The sequence below is a fragment of the Triticum dicoccoides genome, chromosome 6A (genome assembly GCF_002162155.2).
Source record: "Triticum dicoccoides isolate Atlit2015 ecotype Zavitan chromosome 6A, WEW_v2.0, whole genome shotgun sequence".
NCBI classification, from domain to species: Eukaryota; Viridiplantae; Streptophyta; class Magnoliopsida; order Poales; family Poaceae; genus Triticum; species Triticum dicoccoides.
Window position 1 is genome coordinate 3,549,692 of NC_041390.1, and position 24,726 is coordinate 3,574,417.

The 24,726-nt window shown below is 40.7% G+C and overlaps 2 protein-coding genes, 1 long non-coding RNA gene and 1 pseudogene across 3 annotated transcripts; 3 read left to right on the forward strand and 1 right to left on the reverse strand.

Annotated features, from left to right (window-relative positions):
• Positions 1–1,635: 1,635 nt before the first annotated feature.
• Positions 1,636–2,183, forward strand: LOC119316529. Its single transcript, XR_005153057.1, has 3 exons — positions 1,636–1,728; positions 1,838–1,944; positions 2,038–2,183. It is a non-coding gene; the product is annotated as an uncharacterized LOC119316529 (long non-coding RNA).
• Positions 2,184–4,813: 2,630 nt separating this feature from the next.
• On the forward strand, positions 4,814–5,818 carry LOC119319111 (putative invertase inhibitor). Its single transcript, XM_037593611.1, has one exon. It carries the CDS (start codon positions 4,947–4,949, stop codon positions 5,541–5,543), a length of 597 nt encoding a protein of 198 aa, XP_037449508.1. The 5' UTR covers positions 4,814–4,946; the 3' UTR covers positions 5,544–5,818.
• An 802-nt stretch (positions 5,819–6,620) lies between these two features.
• LOC119319096 (pectinesterase inhibitor 12-like) lies at positions 6,621–7,366 on the forward strand. Its single transcript, XM_037593601.1, has one exon. It carries the CDS (start codon positions 6,624–6,626, stop codon positions 7,233–7,235), a length of 612 nt encoding a protein of 203 aa, XP_037449498.1. The 5' UTR covers positions 6,621–6,623; the 3' UTR covers positions 7,236–7,366.
• A 249-nt stretch (positions 7,367–7,615) lies between these two features.
• On the reverse strand, positions 7,616–23,343 carry LOC119318921 (annotated as a pseudogene).
• Between the last annotated feature and the right edge of the window lie 1,383 nt (positions 23,344–24,726).

Below are 24,726 nucleotides of genomic sequence, written 5' to 3' on the forward strand. Positions count from 1 at the left end.
ACGGTTATTATTCGTCTGGTTTATTTTCGTCCGGTTTATTTTCGTCTTTCCTTCCACCATCCCATGTACCGAAAGCCAAACGAATCAGAACTTTCCATGTGGACACAAATTATTTAGTAATGTCTTTATGGGAGAGAATCAATCACGGTTAATCTCTAATCAATATTTAAAAATCAAATCTAAATTAATTAACTTACCATAAGTCGGTCAATCACTGATTAATCTTTCCAAACGTAGTCAAATTACATCAAAGGAAATGTTTCGATTATAGCAGTACCCTGCTACAAACCGAGCGAGTCGGGCTTTCACCCCGCACCGCATGACTCTTCTCTCCCCCTCGCCGCCTCCCGCCTCGGGCCGCTCGCCGTTCGTCTTCCCGAGGGACGCAGCCGCACCACCGCGCTCAGCTGCTCCCTCACCTCCCTCGCCGTCCTCACCCGTAGGACGCCGCCGCACCTCTCCTCTGCATCACCCTGTTGGCGGGATCCAGGTCACGGGGCTGATGACCTCATCATCTCTGACGGCGGATCTGGTCGTCGGCGAGGAGGCCGAGCCTCATGCTTCGGCCACAGCCACCCCGACCTCGTTGTATGTTCACCTCCTCATCCACCCCCTTCCCTGTCCAATTTTGCTTTATTTTGGTTCGTCTTTCATCCCGTCCAAACCGGACTTTTTACCTTACGATGCTCGCCTCCTATGTTTCTGCATTAACTAACACGGCGTCGCGTGATCATGGAGCAGCAGGGTTGAGAGGATGGGTCTCAGTGACTGGCGGATGGCGTTCGTCGTGTGAGAGAAAATAGTATGTAACCCATGGAGTGCAAGCTGTTGTGCGGCTACATGGCGATGCTCGACTGTAGCGTTGAGACGTAGGGCACGTGCGCCATGATGTCGTGCTTCACCATCGCTTCCCCTAGCTTTCTCTCAAGGCATCATGGTCTCGATGGGTTGGGGCTCGCCTCCCGCACTCCTCTTTGTCGTGTACAAAAACCAAGGTGACCCCTAGGTACTCTCAACGCTTGGTCTAGAAATCCCTCGAATTCGTTGCCCAAGCCGAGTGTTGTGATCTGACGGTCGGTCATCGTGCAGGTGTCGAATTATTGAGGGAGGCTTCAGATCATCCTGGGCATGGAGATGAGGCTGGCCATTAAGGATGTGGGTGAAGGTCACGTCGTTTCTTCTCCTGCCTCCAATATCCACTGCTGATATTTTGAGTTCTTTGATCTGAGAAAGAACCATGGGAACGTAAGGTTTTTAACCCAACATGATTTAATTACCCTTTTCACTTTTGTATTTTATAAGTACATAAGCATTCAGTTCTTCTATCCTTTGTACGAGGATGCAATTCACTCCAAACATGTAAACAATGTCACATCTTACAGAAGCTTCTAATTATTTACAATGAGTATGGTACATAAACCAATGTGCTTGGGCTGTGCTTTGTGTTTCTGTCATGCCTTGTCTTTAGAAGGCACCGTGATGAATGCTAATTTAATAGAGGAGAATCAAGCAAGCGATGTGCAATGATTTTAATGACCATATTCTACACTTAATGATGATTGATAGTCGATTTATGGTTTCTCCCACTTTAGTAAGAAAGATGTGGTGTACAGAATCTTGCAAAAATGGAGGATATGGATTTGGGGCGCGCGCGAACTGTCCCGACAACGGCGGTGCTGCCTACCAACACCATGTGCAAGACTGCCTGACTTGTCCTCTATCTTAATGGTAAGTTTCTCTCTTTTTCTATCTCGTGGTCTCCTTGATTTGTCTTTCGAGAAAGGATTGAAAGTAGTTTGGGTGGTTCAATTAATTCAATGCCCAACAATATCATTAGTTGTCAGCAAGAAGTTACTCCAAATTCCATCGCCTAACAATATCATCAGTTGTAAGAAGTTAGGAGTTTGGTACGTACCCCGGTGCAAGAGACCATGGATGCAAAAGGTACTTCTGCTAGAGTAAGATTAGATAGTCAAATTGTAGACAAACAGCAGTGTGCATTGGCATTGCAACTTCTGACATGGGATATTTGTGTAGTCAGATAATTAGGAACCTGGACTACAAGGGCAAATGGGAGGCACCTTTCATCGACATTCAGCCCAGGGAACCTCAACTTTCCCACTGTTGTACATTCATACTACTGTCCATGTATCGCTTCTGCTCAACTATAATACACGGAAACATGAAAGCTCATGTTTTCCCCTTGTTTGTGCAGAGTACAAGGATGATTCCTACATCTATGCATTGATATGCTGAACCACATTGGCATTGAGCCAAGCCAGGTTAGTGCTTCAAAAATTCTGAAAAAATCTGTGAAATGTTGTTGACACTTTGTTAAGTATTTGGTTTAACTATGTATATTTGATTCTTATCCTATGAAGCATAATTAAAGTGTTGACTCTTTTTGACATTTTGATGTATTACATCTAATTAGTAGCATTTGACTTTTGTTTCATTTTAGATGTCTGATGTAGACAACTAAGGCAATGGCTATTGCATTGTAGGACGAGAAGGTCCAACGCGGTGGCGGCGGGTACATACCCAACGCGGCGACCCGTGGGCGCACCGGTTCTAGGGGCTTGAGAGCTGGGGCCGGCATCCAGGCGGTGAACATGGATGGTGGCGTGTGGAAGTGGGCGGTGGTGGGCAGGGAACAATATGGCCCTGTCGGCGTCCTCTTCGTTTAGCTTGACATGATCGTTATTCAGCTGAAAACAAGATTACCTAAGGGATATTAAGACTAGAACATGAATGCACAATACTTTTCCGATGTGATTTTTGTAAATGGAATTAACTTTGTAGAGTTGGCATGACATGTGCCTTCACTAGCGTTAATAATAGACCCTCCCTCCTTCCAAATTCCTGACCAATCATTGTTTTTGTAAGGATCCTTCTTGACTTTTGTTAGTTGTTCATCTATTGTTCATCTATGAATGAATTTAACCATGTGGTCTAACTGATTGGTCATATGAACTTATGAAGTAGTTGTCGTGTGTACTAATTGCGACAAATGGAATCCTTTGATTTTTGCATTGTTCACTAATATCATTAATAGATATGCATGTGTTACCGATATTTCTTAATTTGGCTGACTGAGCATTACTAGAAGGAAGGCTCTATTGATATTCTGATTATGCTTGAGCAGTAATATCACGTGATGCTTTTGTTCGCTCCTTACATTTTTTATATGCTTTCCTTCTGTCCTTAAATGATTGCTCGATTAGTATTTATGTGTGGATCAAATTTCTTCTGCCTTTGCGAATGTGTGTAAAAAAATTCTCACTACAAGTTATTATGTATTACTACATCATATATACTGAGCACAAAATGACTCCTTCACTTGTACCTTCTGTTTGAAAGTCTCGTTCACACTCTTTTGTTGTCGATTACTAGGCTATAATTCTTTGTGACTTTCGATTTTGTTTGTTGTTCTGATCCTATGTCGAATCAATCCCGATCCATGGGGAAGAAGATACAAGGGGACCGACCACTGAGTCGATGATGCCGACGATCGAGGACGGCAAACATAATCATTTTGGTGTCATAGGTTCATTGGAGCTGATGCCGCCACCTCCTCGCCCCTTGGTCTCGGAGGTTGTGATGGCCAGGTCAGCGACATGGCCACGTAGTATGCCTCATTTTCTCCTATTGCGTTGTTTCTTTTTTATCATGTGATTTCTATTTTGTTTCTGTTAGCAATAATTACAGCTCCATGAAGCAAAAGAAAGATTGAGAAATCATTTTTGTTTATACTCAAAGGCTTGGTTACCTAGGGGTGTTATTGACTCCCTACCAAAAGTTGTGTTTATATTCAAAGGCTTATGCATGCTTTCTAAAAAATATGTTGCACAATCACTGTAATTATGGTGTTATGTGAGTTAGAAGATTTCAAAAGTGCATCAATTGAGAATTACACATATTTATACATCGGACAGGGAAGCATGTATTTGATATTTCCTGCTGAAATTCAGCGTTTTCTATCGGAGGTCTAAATTTTCATATGCCAGACTTTTAAGTTAGATGGTGTGTATTATAATGATTTTTTATTGGATGGTGTGCTGTATATTTGGGTCTATGTAATATTTGTTAGGAAATTCCATAATGTATTAAGGTTCTGGTTGCAGCATCTTGAAATATTTGTTTAAAGGTAACAAAATGCTCCATCTGTTGTCTTTAATTAATGGTTAATAACAATGGAAATGCTTCGTGAGATGATTGGTCTTAAGCATAAAAGTCATGTAGAGTGCTATCTACCTTGTGTAATATAGTGCACAATAAAGAGTACTATGTTTCTGTACCACTTTCTTTATTTTGTGCATCGCGTGTCTTTCTATGTATACATTATCGAATTACATTTTGTATCGAAGAATATTTTGTGTGATATGGATTTCAATTATGTTTACACGTAAAACTTGATATGCATTATGTTTATATATGCACACGGTAAAAATATTTAAAAGCCCGTGGCAACGCACGGGCCTTCTACTAGTAAGAGTTAACATATAATGGTCCATTTCAGGGGCTAAATTAGAAGGGACGGCTGAGATGCACTCAGCTAATCATGGCTACGTCGGCGTTGCTCGTGACCGTTCTGCCTGGTGGGCCTTCCCAATCGTCTCTCCTCCCTCTCCGCTCTTGCATGGCTGAAGCATTCAAACTTGCGTGGTGCGTGCATGCATGGCCATGGCTAAAAACAGGAGCTCGATCGTGATGCGGCCGCGCAGAAATGGCGCCGAGGCTTGCTCCCCGCCTCTCCTCCATCTTCGTCATCCCCGATCGATCAACCCCCTAGCTATTAATATTCCCACGCCTCGCGCTCGCCTCTCGATCGACCTTTCCTCCTCCCTCGCCCTCGCTCCAGCAACCTTCTTCCTAGCTTCTTGCTTGATTGATCCATCAGCCCCCGGTCAGAGCTCGATCGCCGGCCGGCCGGAGCAGGCGCAGCAATGGGGTTCACGGCGCGACCCGCGGTGTGCATCGTCGGCGTCCTCCTCCTCGCCGCCGCCCTCCTGGCGGCGGCGGAGGGCGAGTGGGACGCGCCGGAGTCGTGCGCGACCCCGGTGAGCGTGGAGGCGGCGTGCCGGGGGGCCTCGGACACGCACCACGGCGTGGACTACGACCACTGCGTGCGGTCCCTGAACGCGGACGCGCGCAGCGCCGACGCCTCCGCGTCCGCCGGGATCCACGGCCTGGCGGTGCTGGCCACGAGGATCGCCGTGGACCACGCCGCCAGCACGGAGGCCAAGATCGAGGACCTGGCGGAGCTCGAGGCCGAGGCCGGCGCCGACCGCGCCCGGTTCGACCACTGCCTGGAGCAGTACGGCGGCGCCGCCGACCTGCTCCGCGACGCGCTGGACAACCTGCAGGCCAACGTGTACGGCCTGGCCATGCAGCAGCTCATGGCGGCGCTGGGCGCGTCCCGGAGCTGCGAGGACGCCTGGAGGGGCGCCCCCGCGCGCGCCGTCCCCGTCGCCGCCCACGACCGCGAGTACGAGCGCCTCGCCCACATCGCCATCGGCTTCACCCACGCCGCCGCCAAATGATCATGCATCGTCGCCTCGCCTCCATGGATCGGATCGTCGTCGTCGTCTTCTTCTTGCATGGATTGGATTGGATTTCATCGTCACCATCACTCATCGTTCATTATTGATTATTACCATTATTAATTATATATAATCAGGTGTAGTTGAACCCCATTTTCTTTTTCTTCTCTTCACATCTTCGATCGATTGTCCATAAAAGCAAATATTGTAGACCATGTTTCACTCATCATCAGATAATAAATAAAGCAATTATAATAACAAGATGGATTCACTCATCACCTCTGTTTTCTCTCTACAAAGATGAACTTGTGTACTGTGTATCTCATTCAAGGTTTTGGTTACCAGTCGAAATTTCAAGATTTCCCATGGTTATCGCGTATTTCCGTGCCCCTCGATTAATCGCCATACCGAGCAAAAAATATCATTTTTTTAATTTTTTGAATTTAAACACTCGATTTACAGTAAAGTATGTAGGATCTAATTAATGCAAGTTGGTTATGGCATGTTGGTAGCAACCTAGTTTCTGTTTTGAGAGGTCTCTGTTTTGAATATTCGTTCATTCACTTATTTGAATTCAAAATTCAACTATAAAATTTGCTCGAAATATTCTCGGTATTTGTCGGTATTTCTCGATAACCGTGGTAACCACATTTATCAGCCCCCCTCAGTTAAATTACCTCATTCGGTAACCAAAACCTTGATCTCATTCAGTGGGGAATTTTTTTTACTACTACTTCTGATTTGATTGGTGAAACCAGAATGTGTGTCGGCGCGCAGACCGTGGATCATACTTTGCAGGGAAATCTTCAATGATTGAGTTCGTCGAAAAAATCCTGACCTCTAGAAACAAATCCTGACAAAGAGATTCAGATGATTTGCCTTGGGAATATCTGAATTTGACAGGAAGAGTAGCATAACGGACTAGCCTTTGGTTTCAGTTGCAAGCCACAGCCTCAAACCTGCAACTCCGTCTTCCTCACACGCTTCACCAACCATTTCCTCCTTCAACTTGATTCCTCCACCCCTGTCTCTTCCTCCCTCTCTCTTCTCTTCCTCTCACTATATGTATAGCAGAAAACAATGTGGCCGCTACCCCCGAGTAGAGGCGGCGAAGCCAAGATGTCGTCGCTGCCTAGCTGCATCTTCCTCCTCACCTCCGTCGCTCTCTCCTTCCTGCCGCACCCGGCGATGTCCTCCACCGTCGCCATCATCCGACTCCCTTACGGCGACGATATCATCGCCGAGACCTGCCAGAGATGCGGCGAGAACAACCATAACGTGGACTACGCCCTCTGCGTCGCTTCCCTCTCGGCAGACCCCTCCAGCCGCGACGCCAGCCTCCACGGGCTCGCCCTCATCTCGGCCAAGCTGGTGCAGGCAGGGGTGGAGGGCATGGACTCCGGCATTGCAGCACTCCGGGCCAAGGAGGCAACGCAGTCGACAAGGTGGTCCTGCCTCAACGCCTGCATGGACGTGTTCCGCAACGCCATGGCCGACCTCGACGACGCCATCGCCGCCATCGAGGACGGGAGGTTCACCGAAGCCAAGACGAAGATGACCGCCACCACCGACGCACCTGTGACCTGCAACGACGAGTTCAAGGAGCAGGGATTGCAGCCGCCCATGGAAGGGGAGAGTCGGCGCCTGTTCCAGCACGCCGTCATCTCCCTCGCCATCATCTCATTACTCTGAATAACAAATTATTAAGCAAATGTCACTAGTACATATTGCTCTATTCAGCATACATTGCTCTATTCAAGTATGTAATGTGACTCTTTTATCATCTGTGTTGCAAGCGACAGAGGATTTATGCAGTATGTATACACATATCAAGTTACCTGTTACAGTCGTGGAAACAAACATGCCAATGTAACTGACATGTTACTTAATCTTCATATCAAGGCAGCTACAGAACTAATTTCGCATCTCAAATATATACAACAAAAAAATGCCAAGATGTCTCAGGCAAACTTTTTTATACACATTCAGCCTTCAAGAATCACGCCGGACCGGTTCACCTCAGACGCTCCAATCACCCTTCGAGATCAACGGTCCACAAATCGTGTTACAAGTCATTCTTTGGTTAATTTCAGGCGTGGTACAACGTTCATCGATTGCAGTTCCTGAAAAAGATGGCCAGACGACACAAAGAGATGGGGTTCACCATATACGACAGGACTCAAGCGTGCAGTAACACTGGTTCTAGAAATAATGTTTCAGAATCTAATAAGGTTTCAGAACTACTCCCTCCGTAAAGAAATATAAGAGCGTATAGAGGTATGTATGGGCAACGAAAATTTCTGCAGGTAGATTTACAAATAAGGTTTTTCAGAGGTGCACAAGCAACTTAAAAGGAGATGAGGGTTATCGGAGCAACAAAAATTAGGCAAACGGTCCAGCTTCATGCCCTTGACTAGGAGAGGGTAAGTAAAATCACAAGAAAACACTTAATAATGGTCACGAAAAGAACCATTCTCGCTTCCCTCTTCCGCAGTACCTGAAACAAAAGCTTGCAGGCATATGGCATGGTCAGTTGGGCCATATTTTCCCCATTTTTGCAGAATGAACAAAATGATATCTTGAGTTTATGGTTGTAGTAGCCCAACAAACCGCATGTTCCGCAGACCTGGAGAACATGAGCAACCACAAATAAGACAGTCGACAATCTTTCAGAGTTCTCAGACGCAATTATTCTTTGCTTTTAATGCCAGATTAGCCAATCAACCATGAGTAAGACTACGGATGCGACAACACCAACAGCAATAGTATGCATACTTATGCTCCTTGCATGCTACCAGTGGTCAAGCCTACTTAATGTATCACAATCTACTTCAAAGATTACCTGCACTTTATATGGGTCACTGCATAGTAGGAGACGCTCAAATATTAGCATGCTGGCACCATGCGCAATTAAACAATCACGCTCCATCTCACCAACACGCAGGCCTATGAATAAAAAAAAACATATTTTAAGACGAGGAGCAAAATTCTCAACAGGGAACAGTAAGCTTCATACTCATTTAACCACGGCATATATAAAGGAAGATGTAAAACCTCCATTATGGCTTCGCCCTTCAGTAGGCTGCCTGGTTAGCGTAATTCGTGGTCCACTAGCTCGAGCATGCATCTTATCAAGAACCTGCAGAATTCATATACATGCGTATTTACAGAGCTATACAAGAAGTTACAAATGAGATCTCCCGCAAGCTGAAAGGGCAGTAGTATGACCCATTAGCTTGAATAGACCCACAAACTATAAGATTAGGGAATTGCCAAGCATAGTTCAGGCCTGCTAACACCTTTAAGAAATAATTAATATATCATGCAATGTTCTGACCATGATGCACTAGAATGCTGTTACTAATCTACACTATAAACTATTAAACTAAGGCACTGTGCGCACCCTGGGGAATAGATCCAGGCTCATTTTGCAATATCCATAGCGTCTCCTAAGAAGCAAAATAGAACGGAACAAAGAAAAGTATGCCTACCATGTGCTTCAGCTTCTGATAGTAGATTGGCCCCATGAAGATATAAGTCTCAAGAGGATGGCCTAAGATGCCTGAAAATGGGGGAAAAGATCAGCTCTTAGGAACCCTGGCAGGGCCAGGCCGCAGGTGGTGCACACGAATAGCAATTTTGCATGATCAACTATCATGGTTTCTAGTTCAGTTAAATCTAGTCGACGCAGAATTGGAGTAACATAAAAATATATAGTTCATCAGAACTTGATATAAGAAACACACCTGAGTACAATAAATCTTTTCCATGATAGTTGAAGCCGTGCTTGACAAGAATATAGCTAGTACACAGTGGAAACAATGTTAAAGAATGATTAAAAAACCATTCAAGAAGAATAATCATGGCAACCAAAACAATGCTATTACCTCATGTCTTCAACTTTATCAGCATTACCACTTGGTTCACCAAGTGCACTGCCATAATGAAATCGACCACACGAAACGCCAGCCTTCCCCCCAACAAGTTCAAGCATTTTGCCTATTGTCATACGACTAGTGAACAAACAAAGAGTCAGTCCGGCTTGAGAATATTTCCACACTAACCAGCAAAACAATATAGCTAAACAAGTGTCACAATACCTAGAACAAGGAATAACTATGCAAATTGATTTATTTCTAGGTATCAAAATAATAACTCCACAAGTCAAGATCCCGTCGCATGAGTATCTTCCAACTTTATGTTCTAGAATACACATTTAAATGCATGTAGCTTTGTATCAGAAGACAAAATGCGCATGATGTCTCCAGCTAAACCCACAAACATGACTTCTGAATTGTTTCCACATTAAAAAAGTGTAATCTCAACAAAAGAAGAGTCAAGTTTTCGTATTAGTTACATAAGACATGAACAGAAAACACCCAACTCAATGGTTGCAGTTCTAGAGTCACAAACAAGAGCTAATAGATTTAAAATAAATCAATAAAAAAAAGGAACCGTGTATACAATATAACCAAGCCAAATATATAACCTTGGAAATCCATGGGGATTCATAATTAAGTCAGGGCATATTCCTCTCTCAGAGAAGGGGAAGTCTTCCTGCTGAATAATGGTACCACAAACACCTTTCTGTCCATGTCTGCTACTAAATTTGTCACCGACCTGGGTCACAAACAGGAAAGCAAAATCTATATTCATCGTTCCATACATGAAATTGAAGGGATTCAGCGAATAGGGCCTACCTCTGGCCGCCTAGTGTGTCTGATCATACATTTAATGGTCAATTGGTCATTTGTATCTGATGAAAGTATTACACGATCTACTACAGTAGTTTCGCCATCATCACCTCGGTAAACAGCAGGTGAGTCCTTGTAATCCCTGGGTGAATAATGTTTGAAGCGACTGAGAACATATAACATTCTTGAACAGCAAAACTTCGGAGCCAAAAAATAGATGGAACATGCTAAAAAGAAGCACAAAAAAATAACAATTGTCACCTGTCTGTTAATCTAACGGCAGGACTGTTTGCAGTATCATCAGGAATAATCTTGGGAGTTTTCTTATTCACATAGATGTCATGATTGCGGATTATTTGACCTGGTGCCGCAAATCCATCTTCATCCAATGCCTGTCACAAAACCCTGGCTTTTAGGAACTATAGTGAAAAATGTAAATCGAGTAGACAGATTAGAGGATGCGAATAATTTTAGCCAGTTTGGGCCTGGCAAGCCCCTATCAACCAGATCATCCATTACAAATGCATACATAGAATAATAAAAAAGACAGACAAAAACTGTTGGAAACAAAACTCATAAAATACTTAAACTACCTAGTCAAAAGTCAAAATATCAAGAGGTGTAACTAAATAGCAATGCCATTTTGATGACAGTCCATATACAACCCAATTTGAATTAAAAATTATATGGGTGGGGATGAGATACAGAAATAATGTATGTTGAGAAATGAGAACAGCTGATGTAAAACTATGGAAGTCTTTGGAAAGAAGGTCAAGAAATTAATCCATAAATTTATCTGAATTTTGAGGTAACTATTTGGAAAAAATATCTCAACCTTGGACAGGCTGTTTCTATGGGGTTCTGCTTTCTTTCATTTCTGGAAAATTTAGATAGCTCAATATGAATGAAAGACCTTCACTACCAAGAAAAAACCTCTTTTCCCTCGCATCTCAAGGTGGACTGTAGTATTATTCCTTCAAATTCAGCTAATATGAATGGTCGGTGCTTTTCGTACCTGCATATTCTTTTTCATCAAAACACCATCTTTATCCCTCTCTGGTTTAACATTCTTTTCTGATATATTATTTCCATACTTCTGCATAGTGACCTTGTACCTTTAGGATAAGAACCAAAGATTCACTATAAGAAGCAAAACAGAGTAAAAGGAAGAGCAGCTGTATTTGAAGCATAACATTACTTTTTGATTGCTATGCAGCGACCAAAACCATGATCAAGGGATGATTTATTCATTACAATTGCATCTTCAATATCATATCCACTGTAACTCATGACAGCAACAGTTGCATTCTGCCCAGCCCCAAGCTTATCATATCCCACCTGAAAAGAAATGCAGTACAATATGTTATACATACAAAATTTAAAATGAGGATGGGAGAGAACGGAGCAGGTACGAACCAACTCGATTGTTTTCGTTGTAAGCAGGGGACGCTGCGCATACACCAACAAATATAGTAGAGGATCTGCCCGGAACAACTGTAGCACATTCCAAAGAAACATTATTTCACGTTAGTAGGGGAAGCAGCTTATAACAAGGGCCAGAGTATAACAACATTGTAAATTATTTGATGGGAATATAATTAATTTATCCAGGCATGTGAGTTAGATCCTTTTCAATGGTCGAATGTGTACGCAGGTTGCAACCAACCAGGCCACTTCATGCTGCATTCTTGTGAGTGCAATGAAGCAAAAACTAATGCGGCATTAAATTGTAAAAAAACAGCTCAAGCTGCTTCTTACCTGATTATATGCAATAGTGCCCATTGCTTGCTTACCCATTGCGCACTGCAGATTAGAAAATGTAAGCGTGGGATTGAATGAATCATCACGTATAGCAGTAATTCAAATCCTTGCCTGATAAGTGTTACGTGGAGATTGGTTATGGTGTGGATAAGGAATAAGTCCAGCCACAACTCCTAGTATAGTCAAGGGCTCTATTTCAATGTGTGTGATTCTGCTTCTCTGAACATCATCTTGATTCTCATGCTCATACAATGCAATCTGTTTGAATGATATTAAACACATTATCACAAATTAAACAAACTACAAAAGAATTTAGAAGAATCATGTTATACCAATGCATTATTCTCTTCATTGACATCAAGATATTCAATCAACCCATCACTCAGAAAATCATCAAATGAGAGTATACCATCCTAGAAAGAAAGAAAATCAATTGAGGTCTAGATTACAAATACACAACAAATAAATCAGAAAACATGTGAATTGCTAACCCTCAGTTGTTTCATATGATGCTCTTGGACACTTGATCTCCCCTTATCAGCGATTATAAGTGGGCGACAAACACGGCCACCATCAGAGACAATGTGAATGCAATGCTAGAAATGGCAAAAACAAGTTAGATCCAAAACATCCTTTACAAGAAAAATATATGCAGATCACAAACAAAATACTACCAATACAAACTCAGGGAGGAGCCTACCACAAGGTGCGTTATTTATACCATTTTGCAATTTCAGGTACAACCACAGAAAGAGCACTGTACTCATTGACTAAGACACCTAGATTGTGGGACTGAAAAATATAACCACTGTTTGCTACATGTGAGGAACCTAAATTATAAGATGAAGAGAATTATCTTCAACAATATACAGTTAGAAAGGTTGTTACAATGTACAACTTCTGGAGGGAGAAATTAACTACAAAATGATCACACGGGTACTACCGAGTACTGATATTTTCATAATATTTGTGTCGCATGCCACAATCACTGTATAGCCATCAAATTGATTCCAGAAGGGAAAAACAAAGCCAACACAAACTCATTTTCTCCACACTTGTTATGTAATGAGAATGTTTTCATCAAGCTGCTAACGATTATATATCTTAAAGATCTTACCTCTTGTTTGAGCTGAAGTTCTTGTGTGTTGAAACTAGCTTGCAACAGTAATTTCATTCCTTGGTGCATAAGTCAGCGTAACAAGCTTAAACTAATAAATTATAACTAGTACCATCATAAATAGAGATGAACAACATGAGTTTGAAGCTTCTTTCATAACTCCCAGCTCACATACCACATTAATGTGCGGACATCCCTAAGATGGAATAAGTCCGCTAATATACCTAATGTACCCACATCAGTATGATGAGAAGCTATTACCCCAGGTCTGGAGATGAAGTAGTGACTTACATTAATGAATTAGGTTTGATTTATTTAGTAGTTTTCCCAGGAAGTGGCCCATATTAAGTAGAGTCAATTTCTGTTTTTGTTATTTGATATTCTCAAAACACACTATTATCCTAGGAATACAAATTTCATGAGCATGATGCTAGTACTCATGGTAAGCTAGTAGAAATCAAGAGAAAACAAACAATACCTGCTTCTCATTTACAAAAATGCTTACAAACTCCCCAATGTAGCCTGACCGATGCAATGTTCTCATAGCATTAGCAAATATCTGAAAAGCATCATGGATGGCTTAACGAAAACTCTAAAAAGAAATGAGAAAAAGTATATGTAAGGTTTATAAGGAATTGGACCTGAGGTTGCCTATGTTTCTCCAGTATTAATCCATTGAACATGACCAAATATGAACCTGGTGCATGAATTTCTTCTCCTGATAGAATTGATAAATCTTCCACACCTAGACTATAACACTAGTACATAATGAACAAAAGTGGAAGATATAAGATTGCTCACAACTCATAGAACTTTTCATACAATGGATGTCAAGAAAGCAAGTGAAAATGAATGAAGAAAAAATTGCAGTGGGTTGCGCCTCAACAAACCAGATTTATGAGTGGGCCATCCTCTTGATCTGTTGTAACATGAGCCAACAAAGCTAAATTTTTTGTCAATCCACAAAGTTCCCCTTCAGGAGTATCGCATGGGCAAAGCATACCCCACTGTCACAAAAATAGTTACATAAGCAAATGTAAACAGTTTTTAGGTTTCTGATCTTCACGTATATTCCTGTTTTTTTTATGAAGTAGAAACATAGGTAGTAACATCTATCCTCACCTGGCTAGGTTGCAACGCACGAGGTCCACTTGTTTTCCGAGTCTTCTCAAATTGCGGTGATATGCGCGTCATGTAGCCTAAAGATGCAATGCAGGATAACCTAGAAAGAGACTGCACAGAAGCAAAAGAGAAACTTAAATCCCAAAATATCTATAGATCAGAGAAGAGGGATCGAAAGGATTGAATAACTAGAACCTGTGATACTCCCTTTCTACTCATCCCAAATCGGCTTATGTCCCAATTTCCTGTGTTAATAGCCCTCTCCAAACCAAAGGTTATGGTAATATTCTTCTCTATTATCTGCAAATAAGGAAGTTATACATCTAAGATACTACATATGTCTGAGCACCCCAAAGGGATTTTTTACATGGTTAGTGATGTTACAACACATTTCTCAGTGTTAGAACAGCTAAACACATTCCAATATAATGTGCAGAGCAAGAATAAAAGAGTAATGAATGTTTCCGGCGTATTTTCATATTATGTTGGCATGTCATTTATCAGACAATATGGTACGGAGTAGTGGCATTTCAAGGATGCAAACTTTCAACGTCAAATATAAGGGAGAAGATTACTTTAAGCTTTAAGCAACATAACACTATTATGGAAGGACTGAATTACACCAGCACATAATAAGTATTGATTTGCGGTTTTCGAAAAGGCCAACTAATTGTGGGGTCTAAGTTTTGCTTGCAAGGTCAAATAAAAAAATGTGTGTCCAAAAAACATCTAATTTAACTACATGCAAAATCAATGGGTAAGCCTCCCACCTTACGAGCAGACAGCTGATCCATTTCATATTTTCACTCAAGATGATAAAAACTCTGTGGATCTGCTTAACAAGCTTTGTAGTTTCAAAAGCATTTTCATGAGTCGAGTTTATGAGCTTTGAAAAAGTACTCCCTCCGTCCGGAAATACTTGTCATTAAAATGAATAAAAGGGGATGTATTTAGATGTATTTTAGTTCCAGATACATCCTTTTCTATCCATTTTGATGACAAGTATTTTCAAACGGAGGGAGTAGCAAGGAAAGATACTTCTTCACTTAGTAAGTTATAATCAAGGCAAACGCTAGCAGCAATATAATTAGATTGCATATAGACTACAATTCAGAGAAATAGTGCAACAAGAATTGAGCGCAACGTCAAACTGTTGCGGTACAGTAGCATCACTGGCTCGCTGCAATAAAATGCAAAAAGGGGGAACAAGTGATCATCCAAAAATATATACCTGCTTAAAACTATCTGTTTGGGCTTTACTATTTTGTGCGCTCATCCTCTTCACAGCATTAGAATTCATTGTTTTGAACAAATCCTTCACAGAGAAATGCCACAAGTAAGAAAATCACATAATGCAACCATCAAATGAAATGATTAGATAAAATAAACACCTCGAATAGCAGTGATAGTAGTTGACCAGACAGTTCCAGCCTCTTATTTCCTACGTAATCCTGCAACCGTGCAAATTTGATTCATTAAATGATTCACATGTGTATAAATTTGCGAAGACAGTTTCGTGTGCTTGAAGAACCCTTCCAGACAGAGATGCCAAAGGCTGGAGATATGGCCCCACGTATCAAACAATGATTTTGGTAGAGGGGAGGTGGGATGATAAATGAACTATCGCCACTAAATACAATATATATACGAGTCAATCATTGTACAGAAGCTTCCCTAGGATTTCATAACATTACCCTACATTACATTGAAACGATAAATGTACAGTCTTGGTCATGCAGACTATGAATAGGAGGTAACACAAAACAAACTGATTTGGCGGATGATGGGTAGAGACCAAAATAGAGTTAACATGCAGTAAGTTGTCCCAGATCACAATTTATTGTGGCCATTGGAGTTTTCAAACTGACAGTGTTTCACTATAGAGATTCCAATACCAGCAAGACCACTCTGCACAGTCAGGTTTAGCAAGGATCAGCCAGCCACCATGTGTGTTAAGCTATAATTATATAGTAGTAACTAGTAAGAATCGGTCATGTTTGGTTGTGCGAGCCCCAGCTGAAATTTACAGGGATTTCATTTATTATGAAACATTGCTGAAGGCAGGGAAACTAACTTTTGATAGATGACTTCTTCTAGGACCCATTCACTAAAGTGATACAAGGGGGGGGGGGGGCTTGAACTTGCCTTATCATCAAAAGTGCCAGCATTCAAGATTGCATCCATCATGCGCCTTAACATTACGCTAGTGTAAATGCACTTTGCTCTGAAGTTCCCATTATTGACCTACAGGTGAAATTGCCGTGAGTGGACTGGACTGACTGCAAAGCATAGGCATTAGAGTTCCAATTATTTATCTCACCGGCACATGCGCAAGAAAAACATCACGGAGTATTGATTTTGACCGACTTTCCTGTGAGTGCCAAAAAGGGCGAGATGAAGTAACCTAATGCCAATAAGAATACAACTTTGTAGCTCTATTAGCTAGTCTACACCAATTAGTTTAAGAAACAAAAAGTGGAAACTTATAGTTAACAGTATATGTCCTGAACCATACACAGAAATTAAGAGTATATGAGCTTTAGTTCATACCTTCAGATTTCCTGAATCCGGATACTTCAACTGCAAAGATAAGACGCATTCAGTATGTACCGGCAACTAAAAACAGATAAAACTTTGGTAATGGTAAAAAGTAGTAGTGCCTATAGCGCCCCCCCCCCCCAACTGGCCATGAAAAATATAGGACAAGTACAACTTTTTTACGAACTACGTAAAATATTTATTCCGTAGTTGAACTAATGTAATTCTTCAAGAATGGTAGGAAGCCCCTCTAGAAATGAGAACATGGTAGAAATGTACACAGCTCTTATTAGAATGAAATGTAAAATCCATAATACTACCGCAGTGGACACTGAAGAAAATGCATGACTGGGTAGTGAAGGGATCTACTCTTGCAAATCTTAGAATGCACTTCAGGAGCTATTTATTGCTCCGCAAATTGATCGGCATAATTCAAACTATGACGAAAGGTTCAAATCAAGGATGATAGTAAGACGCGCTTATCAGTTTGAAGTTTCACCTTGCCATCCATGTACTGAAGAGCTTGCTCTTGTGTATATATTCTCTCTGAGGCACATTCCTAAGAAAGTAAAAAACTGTTTAGATAGCCCAAAATATAAAGACATAACCTCTTGAAGAAAAGAACAAGGAAAGGGTACATACAAATATAAGATTGTAAATCTCAAGGACAAGAGAAATATTTGAACACTTGACAAAAGATTAAATGATTATGTAGACCTTGAGAGATCTCATTTAACTCAGCAAACACATTACCTGAATAGATAAAAACAGGAGGTCCCCATATCTTGGATCTCGTCCAATCATTTGTAGAATCTCTTGATCACTTTCCATCCCCATGGCTTTCATAACAACGATTATAGGAATCTGCAGAATTCAAAGCTTAGAAACTGAGATTAATCCTTCCATATCAATATAGGAATCAATGGTCTTATGCACATTTGTTAAGAAGCCATCGGGTCTATAGCCAATGAAGAAGAGAAGGCTACTCAGTGTACTAGGTCTTGCTCTATTTAAAAGATGTGATTGCTTAAATTCAGGAAGATTAGCTCAGTACGTCGGAAAGATATATAAACTGGAAAGTAACACTAATATGACCACTGACAGATGGGACGGTGGGCCACATGCCAGTGGCATGCCAATGTTACTTTTCAACTGGCACTATCTTGTTGTGCTCCTAAATTTCTGTCAGTAGTGATTCTACTGTGGTTGGCTTGATCATAAATGATTTGTTTGGCCCAATTCTATCTATGAAGTGAAAGGACTAGAGCAAGTAAGCAAGCCTAGAAGATTTCAGCTCTACTAGTCAAGAGCTATTGATCCCTCATAAAAGCTGCCTATCTAGCTGTCTCCTTCCACAACCTAGCAATCCCTTCCACCATGACTATAATAGAGTGAAACCATGGCAAAACCCAAGGGGCCATACCACTAGGGCACCAGCCAACAAGTTATCGGTACAACATATTCAAAAATAATTAACACAGAAGTGACTCATTAAATACAACCTTTATTTTGTTGTGATCCTATAATAAACAAGGGGTTAAGATGAAAAAAGTCTCATATTTAAATGGAAGGAATAGTTAACACACTAACAAGATACCAAATGCGTACCAGCTTAGTAAATTGATTCAACTGTAGATAAATCTTCTCCTTCTCCATAACAACAATGCTTGCTTTTTTTTTGGTGTGTGCTGCTCACAACAGATGCAGTCACCCTAATCGATAGAAAACAAAAATCACATTGTTATAATAGTCGAAGCAGAATGTGTTTAATATTTCAACCGTAGTGTATTTCATACAGCGAACAAAGTGTGTAGAACCCACATGAACACAAAATTAAATATCATGCGGATAAGCTGATAATCACACAGAAAGAAGCAACTTCAGAAATGGCTGGTTGGTTAGACAAGTTATTTTGCTTCAACATTCAACGAGACAATGAACCAAGTTCAAAGATGGTGATTCGGGAGAAACAAGGTATATCACATATTAAGGCAGTTGCACTAGGTGACAATACCTTTTAAATGGAGACAGCATGAAACCAATGTAACAGCATAAGCCATCGACACACTACCTTTTACTGCCACATAATTCAAGAACATATACACTATAAATTACTATTAGTATCCTCCCCCCTTTACCATTGGTTCTCTCTTTTTATCTTCACAGCAAAAATCATATGAATGTGCAGTATCTATTTATAACAGCTGTCTATCCATCAAAATGTTTTACTTAAAGTAAACTACCCAACCAAGTGCACTACATTATGTCGAGAATAGCCATAGACACAGGTAATTGACAAAAGATGTCTTCACTGACAGTTTTCAAACCCTAGAAATACAAGGAACTGCTGGATGCTGATACAAAATTCTAAATAGTAAACAAAGGACACAGTAAGTTACTCAGCAAAGATTATGACCTTCCTTTACTGTCGGTCTCAATAATAATACGATTCTTTGATAGTTGTTCTTGTATAATAAGGACCTGGACATGGAAACATATAGTGAGGCATTAATAAACACAAAACCAGTTAGAAACTTCTGTGTCAAAATAGGCAGTTGGCACTGTTACTATTGCCATCCAATAGGCACTACTAGGAAAAGGCCTACTAATGGTGCACCTAATTTGGCCATTAATGGCGCATTAGTGGTGCGCCATTACTGCCACGCCATTAGTATATTTTACTAATGGCGCACCACAGGGCGCACCTCAGATGCGCCATTAGTATATACAACAGTGCGCCATTAGTATGCCTCCCAGGGGGCCATGTATACCCAGGTGCTTTGGCATACTAATGGCGCACTGTTTAATGATGCGCCATTAGTATCCTTTGACATACTAATGGCGCATTGTGATGTGATGCGCCATTAGTATGAATATTAGGTTTTTTTTATTTTTTTATTTTCTGTTTTTTGCACAGGTTACAAAATGTATAATTGGACAAAATATAGACAGCACACATCAACAACAGATTCATCGAATACAATAGAAGATTAGTCTCTGAATACAATTCATCATATTAGTCTCCGAATATAATTCATCATATTAGTCTCCGAATTGAAAAGACTGAACAAAGATAGAACATTATATTACAAGTCTCGAGACCGCGAGTAGCGAGTTTGTCTTCACATTACAAGTCGATATCGATCATCTAAACTACCATCACATAGAAGAGAGCTGCGGTCATCACGATGAGCATCATCATGATGAAACTCGTCTTCATCCGGTTCCTCCAACGCTCCCTCCCCTCTCCCGCTAGATAGCAGGCATATCTAGAAAAAGTCCTAAACTAAACCTATACTAAACTATCTAGTTCTTCATCTTCTGCTTCTTTCTTCCAGTTCATCAACCTGCAAAACAAGAAACAACAAACATGAAAAACTTGATCAAGGTTTAAATGTAGCATTCCCCTTAGCAAAATGCCTTTGCTGTAGGAGCTAGCACTTACGAGTTTGGAAACATTAGTCAAACCCCAATCAGATTAAGTTGATCAAAGAAACAGTAGAAGAGAGCCAACACTGCATAAATGGAGCCAATAACCCAAAAGACAGAAGTAGAGCCAGCAAAGTATAGATCAAAGCCAAACCCAAAGATCAACTCAAACTAGAACTAACTCCATGATTAGGGGATCCCTCAATTAAGTTTGGGTTAGTTTTCAGATGAAATCCAACAAACCCACTACTAATCAACTAGCCCAGAGGTAGGGTTTGAAGTAGGGATTGTCCTCAGGCAGCCTAGTAGTGCTAGGACTATTGCATCATTGGATCAAGTAGTGCAACATCTTTAAGTAACGATGAGAGCCTCAGGACACCATCATTGGCATGGCAAGATTAAGGAGCACTTGTTCTTATCAGTGAGAGTAGGAGAGAAAGAAAGAAAGTGAAGAGACCAGTGCAGCATCTGTTCAAATCAGATTTAAGAGAGAGGGAATTGGCAAGGAAAGATATAGTCCATAACCTGCAAGAAGAAATAGGCCATTGATAGCACATTTACTAAACATCTGCTATAAGCAGAACACATACACCCACTTACACATGGGTACTATTCTGTATATAGGTACACAAGCACAACACATGCACCTGGTATAGATAGGAGTATAAGCATGCATCTAAATTATCTGAAACATATGAAATAGCTAATGCAAAGAAAGAATTATCACTACATGCAACCGTCAGGACTATGTCCTGTACAATATACAACTAAACCACCAGTAGATGATGTACTAAACCATACAAGAAATACCAATACATGGTATTTAGATAAAGACTAGTATATATCAAACACAGATACCAGGTTGAAAGAGAAACTATAATTTTATACCACTACAGGAGCAAATCATGAAGTACACAGAGTAATTGCAGTAAAGAGATGAATCAGTATATGTTGATCAATAAGAGAGTTACGGCTATATACAAATGAAGGACTATATCCTTTATAAGATAACAAAGAAACAGTAGCACTTATGCATATGAACAAACAGAACCAGCAGCCAACCAATAAAGAAACTAGCATGTGCTATATGACAGGAACAATAACATCTATAAGACCAAGATAATTGAAATGATAGGCCAACATTAGGGTCATGCAATCATTCGATCCCATCATTGCAGCACTAGTTGAGCAACAAATCAAATATAACAGTAGTTCCATTGGTTCAACCAACAAGTTAACAAAAGTTTACTTCCCACTACTAATTTTGCAACTCGTGATAATAAAGAAAACAGAGCACAAATAAATAGGAATGATCTTTTCCATGACACAAGCACAAACAAAATCACCCATACGCATGAAACAGTGCAAGGTACTAATATAGCAGCACAAGAGCAGGAGCTACAGGTAGGAGACGGATTCACAGGAGAGGAGGTTGGTCGATGCCGCACACGACCACGTCGCCGTCACGCGGTGGATGTTGTAGTCGAGTTGGACCATGTGCGGGGTGTCGTCGTGGCGGTGGATGACCTGGTTGTCGTCATCGTCCACGGAGGATGCCTGCTGCTCCGAATCTAACAAACAAGTGCTAGTGTCGTTGATCTAGTACAGAAATTAAGCAAGCTAGTATAGGAGACACGCGTGCTGCTGCTAGTATCTACAGAAATAAATCAAGCCGCATGTGTGTGTGCTTGAGCTAGCTTAGTACGTACAGTCCATGGTTGGGCTCCAAAACTAATAGAGCATGCTAGCGTCAACAGAATCAATCACAAGGTTATTTTGTTGTTGTTACTAGCAGTGCTAGCTGTATGTATTGATCCATCCATCCATGACCTAACTAATGTTGTTGTATCTCTAGACTAAGTGCAGCAACACAAGAAGGACTAAAACTACAGAGCACATGTGTACGTAACTACTATACTCATCCATGGCAAATTGTACCAAACCATCCATACATAGCCAGATTGCAATGGAGTGGATTTAACACAAGACATGAAAAATTGATGAGCCAAATGATTTTTAGTATTACTAACTTGAAAGGAAGATCACTGTTTCCATCTTCTATCTATCCATGATTTTATTTTTCTGAAGCAAGCATCAAAAAGCACAATGACAATCGAATTTCACACAAAAACAACAGAGCATGCTGGCACCATGCGCAATTAAACAATCACGCTCCATCTCACCAACACGCAGGCCTATGAATAAAAAAACATATTTTAAGACGAGGAGCAAAATTCTCAACAGGGAACAGTAAGCTTCATACTCATTTAACCACGGCATATATAAAGGAAGATGTAAAACCTCCATTATGGCTTCGCCCTTCAGTAGGCTGCCTGGTTAGCGTAATTCGTGGTCCACTAGCTCGAGCATGCATCTTATCAAGAACCTGCAGAATTCATATACATGCGTATTTACAGAGCTATACAAGAAGTTACAAATGAGATCTCCCGCAAGCTGAAAGGGCAGTAGTATGACCCATTTGCTTGAATAGACCCACAAACTATAAGATTAGGGAATTGCCAAGCATAGTTCAGGCCTGCTAACACCTTTAAGAAATAATTAATATATCATGCAATGTTCTGACCATGATGCACTAGAATGCTGTTACTAATCTACACTATAAACTATTAAACTAAGGCACTGTGCGCACCCTGGGGAATAGATCCAGGCTCATTTTGCAATATCCATAGCGTCTCCTAAGAAGCAAAATAGAACGGAACAAAGAAAAGTATGCCTACCATGTGCTTCAGCTTCTGATAGTAGATTGGCCCCATGAAGATATAAGTCTCAAGAGGATGGCCTAAGATGCCTGAAAATGGGGGAAAAGATCAGCTCTTAGGAACCCTGGCAGGGCCAGGCCGCAGGTGGTGCACACGAATAGCAATTTTGCATGATCAACTATCATGGTTTCTAGTTCAGTTAAATCTAGTCGACGCAGAATTGGAGTAACATAAAAATATATAGTTCATCAGAACTTGATATAAGAAACACACCTGAGTACAATAAATCTTTTCCATGATAGTTGAAGCCGTGCTTGACAAGAATATAGCTAGTACACAGTGGAAACAATGTTAAAGAATGATTAAAAAACCATTCAAGAAGAATAATCATGGCAACCAAAACAATGCTATTACCTCATGTCTTCAACTTTATCAGCATTACCACTTGGTTCACCAAGTGCACTGCCATAATGAAATCGACCACACGAAACGCCAGCCTTCCCCCCAACAAGTTCAAGCATTTTGCCTATTGTCATACGACTAGTGAACAAACAAAGAGTCAGTCCGGCTTGAGAATATTTCCACACTAACCAGCAAAACAATATAGCTAAACAAGTGTCACAATACCTAGAACAAGGAATAACTATGCAAATTGATTTATTTCTAGGTATCAAAATAATAACTCCACAAGTCAAGATCCCGTCGCATGAGTATCTTCCAACTTTATGTTCTAGAATACACATTTAAATGCATGTAGCTTTGTATCAGAAGACAAAATGCGCATGATGTCTCCAGCTAAACCCACAAACATGACTTCTGAATTGTTTCCACATTAAAAAAGTGTAATCTCAACAAAAGAAGAGTCAAGTTTTCGTATTAGTTACATAAGACATGAACAGAAAACACCCAACTCAATGGTTGCAGTTCTAGAGTCACAAACAAGAGCTAATAGATTTAAAATAAATCAATAAAAAAAGGAACCGTGTATACAATATAACCAAGCCAAATATATAACCTTGGAAATCCATGGGGATTCATAATTAAGTCAGGGCATATTCCTCTCTCAGAGAAGGGGAAGTCTTCCTGCTGAATAATGGTACCACAAACACCTTTCTGTCCATCTCTGCTACTAAATTTGTCACCGACCTGGGTCAAAAACAGGAAAGCAAAATTTATATTCATCGTTCCATACATGAAATTGAAGGGATTCAGCGAATAGGGCCTACCTCTGACCGCCTAGTGTGTCTGATCATACATTTAATGGTCAATTGGTCATTTGTATCTGATGAAAGTATTACACGATCTACTACAGTAGTTTCGCCATCATCACCTCGGTAAACAGCAGGTGAGTCCTTGTAATCCCTGGGTGAATAATGTTTGAAGCGACTGAGAACATATAACATTCTTGAACAGCAAAACTTCGGAGCCAAAAAATAGATGGAGCATGCTAAAAAGAAGCACAAAAAAATAACAATTGTCACCTGTCTGTTAATCTAACGGCAGGACTGTTTGCAGTATCATCGGGAATAATCTTGGGAGTTTTCTTATTCACATAGATGTCATGATTGCGGATTATTTGATCTGGTGCCGCAAATCCATCTTCATCCAATGCCTGTCACAAAACCCTGGCTTTTAGGAACTATAGTGAAAAATGTATATCGAGTAGACAGATTAGAGGATGCGAATAATTTTAGCCAGTTTGGGCCTGGCAAGCCCCTATCAACCAGATCATCCATTACAAATGCATACATAGAATAATAAAAAAGACAGACAAAAACTGTTGGAAACAAAACTCATAAAAT